The sequence below is a fragment of the Halichondria panicea genome, chromosome 8 (assembly GCF_963675165.1).
Source record: "Halichondria panicea chromosome 8, odHalPani1.1, whole genome shotgun sequence".
Taxonomy (NCBI): Eukaryota; Metazoa; Porifera; class Demospongiae; order Suberitida; family Halichondriidae; genus Halichondria; species Halichondria panicea.
The window spans coordinates 1,828,712-1,834,836 of record NC_087384.1 but is presented as its reverse complement, the minus strand read 5'-3'; the positions used below and the strand labels follow the sequence as shown (position 1 = coordinate 1,834,836).

Genomic DNA, 6,125 nt, shown 5'->3' with positions numbered 1-6,125 from the left:
TACTGCAGTTCAAAATTTAATACAGATGAAAATGGGCTAGCTTGCAATTGGTTAACATACTAGAAAAAGTAAATTTTTATTGAATAAAATGTTGTGACATAATTTACAAATTAGTAGTCTACGTTTAGGAGCATAAAATTAATGACACTATCTTCAAATGGGACAGAACCGCGTGCAAAAATATTAGACTCATGGTAGGGTCGTTTTGCGGCTATTATTTTTAATTTGTCTTATGAATGTTGAATGGAAAGTTAATTTGGGAGTCAGATAGAGATGAGCGTTAATTAAGGCCACTGTTAGTTGCATACTTGTTTCAGATCAACCTCCCTCCTCGGTTTTGCTCACCTGCTCATTTAATTGCTAATGTCAGCCATTATTTGAAGTCAAAGTCCTTTTTTTTACCATGTGCCATGTGCAAGTTGCATTGTGCACCAAAAAGCCAGTGCGTAAAAAAATTAAACTCTTTTTATGTTTAGATTCCGTCCTTTTGTGTATTTTCGTCAGTTAAAAAAACAGGATATGACGTCATCAAATAATGGGATAATGAGTAATGAAAACCTCCCTCCCTCATCGGGGTTGAGCTAGTATTCTCATCTGAAACAAGTATGCAACTAACAGTGGCCTAATGACTCAAGTTTATAACATCGTATCTAAGTAACCTAGCTAGTGGGTTATTTTGAGGCACATTCACGGACTGCCCAAACTAGCTAGTCGTGGATTTTAGAGGTTCAACTGGCCACAGCAGAGATCGAGGTCTTTCAACCTATTTTCAAGATTCAAGGTCAATCTTCGAAAACCTTATATAGATTAGTGCATCGAGCATGCATGAATGATTCATTGCCTCAATTTAGGAAAAACCTGCAAAAGTTCATTAGATTCGAGGTATAATTATATAGGATCCGTCATCATTTTTAAGCCGCGGCTATTATCTGCCACATTGCTATTTCGGCCTAGCTGCACTGTCTAAGGGTGATCGAGTCTACTGTTCTCATTCAATTTACATAGCAGTGCAGTAAGTAATATATAGCGCACAAGAATAATACATGCAATCATTCTGGTATATTTAATAATTATGGGATATCGAAACGCTTTACACAAAACACAACATACACAACCACACATAGTGATAAAGCTGATCTAAGGGTTCTGTTCAGGCATCTCTACAGTCCATGGAGTGCTGTATTATGTGCACCTCCTCACAGCTCCTATATATGCATGGAGGCAATAAAGAATGAGCTATTGGGTAATACAACCGCAACCTATCAATGACAGGTGGTGCAGGGCATACATCTGTTAGGCTAGACACACTGAGTGTGAGTGGTAGACTATGGGCATAGGGCACAAAGTTTGCAATGTAACATTCAAATACCACACATGATGTACACAATAATATTATTATCTTGAGCTCACCTTCGAGGATCGAGGTCAGACATAACTTGTGCAGCAATCGCCTCTTTCTTCATCTCTCTAACATCTCCAGAAGGGCCCTGAATGTCGCTTGTGAAGGCTTCTTTCTTTTCCAGATTTCAAACACTTGATCATAGCTATAGGTGGTTATACTGTCAATTTTCTTCAACCGAACGTCAGTTTGCTCGCCAGGGGTTAATTCCAACGCATCGACATAGAGTTCCACATTATCAAAGCAGGCAGCCAAATATGATACATCTTTTTGTTGGATTTCCCCGTCACCCAGTTGATTTGTGAAATAGAGCATGAGTTGACGTTTGCCCAGAAACCGTTGATGAGCTGTAGCTATTCACTGGTTGAGCACGCGCAGATCCTACACTATGGAATGAAACTTAAAATAACACACTCATGCATATCCCGCTATAATTATGATACAACAACAAAACAACCAATACACACACTAGTCGTGACGACAAAGAGCGAGTGAAAGAGGCGTGAAACTATACTCTACTTGACAAGAAGGACGAGTCCACTTTATACCTCACATAAATTAAAAATCGTGCGATCCATTACACGGGACCTAAATATAATTATGAAAGCACCGTGGATGCTGATGCCTCGATGGGGAGGCATAAAATATGAAGCTATAAATATTATCGATTTTACATTCAAAAAGTGGTAAATGATCGACCACGATTGTTGCTAAAAAGATGCCAAAACTTTGAAGTAATGGCTACAGCATGAAACAGCTCAGTGCAGCTTTTTGGTCACTCTTGTAGCTACCAATAGCTATAGCGTTTTGGTGCTACTAAGTAGAGTAGCAACACTCCATGGATAAATTTTGCTACGCAACTGTTCTGAAAGGCTACAATGGCATTCCAAGTAAGCCCACATATACAACTCGAGAAAGAAGCATTATTTTGCAAATCCACATATTGTAATCGCGACTAGAAACTCTTACGTGCACTCACTGAGCAACTGTAACACTCTACTCACACACACAACACACACTTATAGTCTAAGACTACGTACCATAATTATACCTCGCTGCTGTTATAATGACACTAACTGAACACGTTGAATGCTCCAAAACGTATGGCAATAATTATTATTGTGTTATAATTATGATGGATTGGCTGGTAGCTATAAAGAGGGCGTGAGTGACAACATTCCCTGGCAAGCTCACAAATGATAATATTTGGGCAGCTGACCAATTTTGTAACAAGAAGACATTCTACATCTTAAAAGTACAACACAGACATCTAGTTAAACAATGAAAGTTTGAGGAATGTGCGAGTTTGGCAATGAATACGAATGTTTATTGCAGCTCAATAGACAGTTATTATAAGCATGCAGTGCAAACTTGACGGCTGCATGTACAAGTGTGAGTATAGACAACAGTGTTGCTGGTGTGCATCATTAACTAGATACAGTGTGTTTTACTACGACATTGACAGCTTTAAAGATTAAAAAAAAGTTGAAGTTAATAACTAGTCGAAGCGATTATCAAATCAAGAGTTAATAGCTACACAGATCAGTTAGCATTGTATACAAAATGGCAGAGAGGTGCTCACCAGTGGTTGACATGACAATAGAAGAGGCCCTAGAAATAATGGAGGCTATGATGGATCTGCTTAAGGTACGTATATAAGAAATAACTGTTAGTGAACAAATGTATCCCAAGCAGTTACGTATAAGTATAATATACAAGTTTCACCACATAGATGCATGTCAAGCGCTTTAGCCGATTAAGAATTTGAACACAAAGCAACTAATTTTTAAGACATTAGCTCAGCAATAATGCGCAGAAACTTTTGAGATTATTCTATAGCTCTAATAGATAATTATAGTTATCGTACACGATATATATATATAACGTATAGCGCAAAATTTTCAAAGGGCTTAATTTTAACAACCCACGAACATTATGCAACGAAATGCTTTTAGAGGCCTTTCTACGAAATATAGTGCCTCGAACATTTTGCACTATATATACAGGTATACTGAAATAAATTTTATGTTAGTGACCATTTTCAGCAAAAGTTGCCTGTAAGGTGCGGCCTACGAGTACCGGAGATAGTACTAGGAGGGTCGCTAGGCACAAGGACAGAGTTACCAGAACAATACGATGCTGACATCATCATATACTCACCAGGTATATATATACCATGCAGAGGCTTATTACCATAACCACCTGTTTTTTCAAGCAGTTAAAAGAGTTTTGTCGACAATTTAACTCTGCATATAGCTACATTTCAACGCTAACCCTCTCACAGACATCACAATTAAGGAGGTGATAAGGAATGGCTATGGACTCTGGCTAAACCAGATCAATCAGTTAATGCACTCGGAGAAAGACCTAGCTGAGGGGTTCGAATTCCATGCCCTCACAGACAAGGGGTTGCAATTCACATTTGAAGGGATTGAGATTGAGATTATGGTCAGTCCAAATTGGAGAAAGCCAGCTGACTTCTACACCTTCCTAGAGACTTTGAGACCAGCACACAAAAAATTGTGAGTTGGTACTAATTGGCAGGTAATTTATTATTACGCTTTGGTCTGTCTTTGTATAGGTTTACTCAGTGTGCTGCAAAATGGCAGATCCAGTTTCTAAAAAATCAAGCTACTCGGGTGAGAAAGACACCGTTTACTATACTATAGGTATCTTATATGTGAAAGTATAGGAGACGTTTTAGTCTTGCTTACAAGCATGATTATGAGAAAGCAGTTCTGCCATTATACAGATAATTTCATTAATACATAAAAAAAGTATCATCACTATGATTATAATAAAATTAATGCAGTGTGAGTTTTGTTGTTTATCTCATTTAGAGAGGTAATTTTTGCCGTGAGTTCATTCGTCGAGCAAAGGCATGGCGTGCGCTCAAGTGGAGGCAGTGTACAGGGGGACGAGGGAGGCCCTCCTCCTATCTGCTCTCCCTCCTGGTCATCCACGCCTACGAGAATGCTCACAAGACACTGGGCGTGTTCTCCACACTCAGTCCAGAGACACTGGCACAACAGTGAGTGGGCAGGTAGAGAGGTAACCAAGGGTACAATGGGTACAATGTACATCAATGAGTGGGTGAATAAGGGAGGTATATATAGCTATAAGTACATGCATGCATGTACAGTTAGTGGGCAGGTAAGGAAGTAACTATGAGAGCATAGTATATATATAGGCCTAGCTAATAATTACATAAATCGAAAACATACTACTGTATAATATATATATATACAACATAATTATATACATTGCCCAGTATAAATTATATTTCTGCAACTTTAAGTGCTATAATTATAGCTGATTACTAAAAAGTATTAATAAATGAACAAATTGTTTATATAATGTACATATGGTAGCAATCACTGATTTGCACCAACTGCATGTAATGAAATTACTTGCAGTGCCACAGAAGAGCTAAAGAGTATTGTATACAACTGTGACAAAGTCAAGTGAGTTATAGCCGGTTATTCATTTAACATAAAGGCGACAAGCTGTTGCTATAACAGTATATAAAGTGGAACCTCGGCTACTCGACTTGTCATATTTTCACCACGATATAATCATGTTTAACTAATAATCAGAAAATGAGCGAGTCCATTAAATGTGCATGCGCATTATATCTGTTACCATGCTGCATGCACCATGCATGGAGACATATTTTCTGCGCATGTGCAGACGACCACATACACTAAATTTGCACTGCTGTTTGTTAAGTGGGTAGATAAAGGCGTGGTTTATCCATTTGATTATCCGGTATATAATTATTCAGATATCTGGCCTGCCTCTGGAAATTAAGGTGTCCGGATAATCAAGTGAAGTACAACCTGTGCCTTAATCTTATAAGTGAACCAAGCTCTTTTCTACAGTAAAATTTGTAGACGTGTGCCTTGGCTAGTTATTGTAGCAGGATAGACTCACTTAATCAAATTGATAATCATTGCACAACTGAACTTTACATAAGATCAACTGCTGATACGTAGTTCCTATGACATCATACATGACATCATACACTGTTATATTATAAATAGTACCAACTGTCACAAATTTAATCCCCCCCCCCCACGTACGCACGCACACACACACATACACACATGCAGCATATACTGGGAGCAGTGCTACGCTATGAAGCAGTACCCTACCCTAGTTCCCCCGAGGGCACCTCGCATTATTGACCCGGCTAACCCCACACATAATCTGTACCTTACAGGGCTCGCAAATTTTGAGCCCTACAAAAGGTGTGGAGAATACGACACTGGGACGGGGGATTGGAGTTCTCTAATCAGAAACATTGGAACGCTAGACTTAAGTAAACCAGTAGAATGAATATAATTATCACAGCGTAATTGTGTCTATAACTATTCTATCAAAAAAATTAACATACGAATAGGGGCGTTTCACCATGCAGTATACGTGGGTGTGATTTCAATATAGAAAATATTAGCCTGCATGCATGGGGGCCAGACCTTTTCTCAGAGGGGAGAGCGGCCGAGGGGCAAGAGAAGAAAAGGCCTGGAGACTCTTGCAGCAGTCCATGTACCTACATGCTCTTGGAATGTCAATAATTAGTTAAAACTTGTGATATTGGAGGTTGTAAAGAAGGAGTAGATGTAGCAATACTCTCATTTTTCGTATTCAAGAGGCAATACTCGCATTTATTTGGGTTAAAAATCACAAGACATAGGATATGCATTTCATTGGCTCTGCATGGCCA

The 6,125-nt window shown here is 38.8% G+C and overlaps 2 protein-coding genes across 3 annotated transcripts in view; both read left to right on the top strand.

Moving 5' to 3' along the window:
* The window catches only part of LOC135339652 (serine/threonine-protein phosphatase 6 regulatory ankyrin repeat subunit B-like), a gene marked incomplete in the record, with an annotated part of 1,209,744 nt that overhangs the window by 480,432 nt on the left and 723,187 nt on the right, over positions 1 to 6,125 (top strand).
* On the top strand, positions 2,612 to 5,774 carry LOC135339754 (2'-5'-oligoadenylate synthase 1-like). Of its 2 annotated transcripts, XM_064536018.1 has the most exons (7): positions 2,613 to 3,046; positions 3,445 to 3,562; positions 3,684 to 3,921; positions 3,981 to 4,038; positions 4,240 to 4,430; positions 4,816 to 4,863; positions 5,512 to 5,773. In XM_064536018.1, the coding sequence occupies exons 1-7, from the start codon at positions 2,963 to 2,965 to the stop codon at positions 5,735 to 5,737; spliced, it is 963 nt and encodes a 320-aa protein (XP_064392088.1). In that variant the 5' UTR covers positions 2,613 to 2,962; the 3' UTR covers positions 5,738 to 5,773. The 2 variants fall into 2 exon arrangements, with proteins under 2 accessions (XP_064392090.1, XP_064392088.1); XM_064536020.1 differs by lacking the exon at positions 4,816 to 4,863 and having other exon boundaries at positions 2,612 to 3,046; positions 5,512 to 5,774.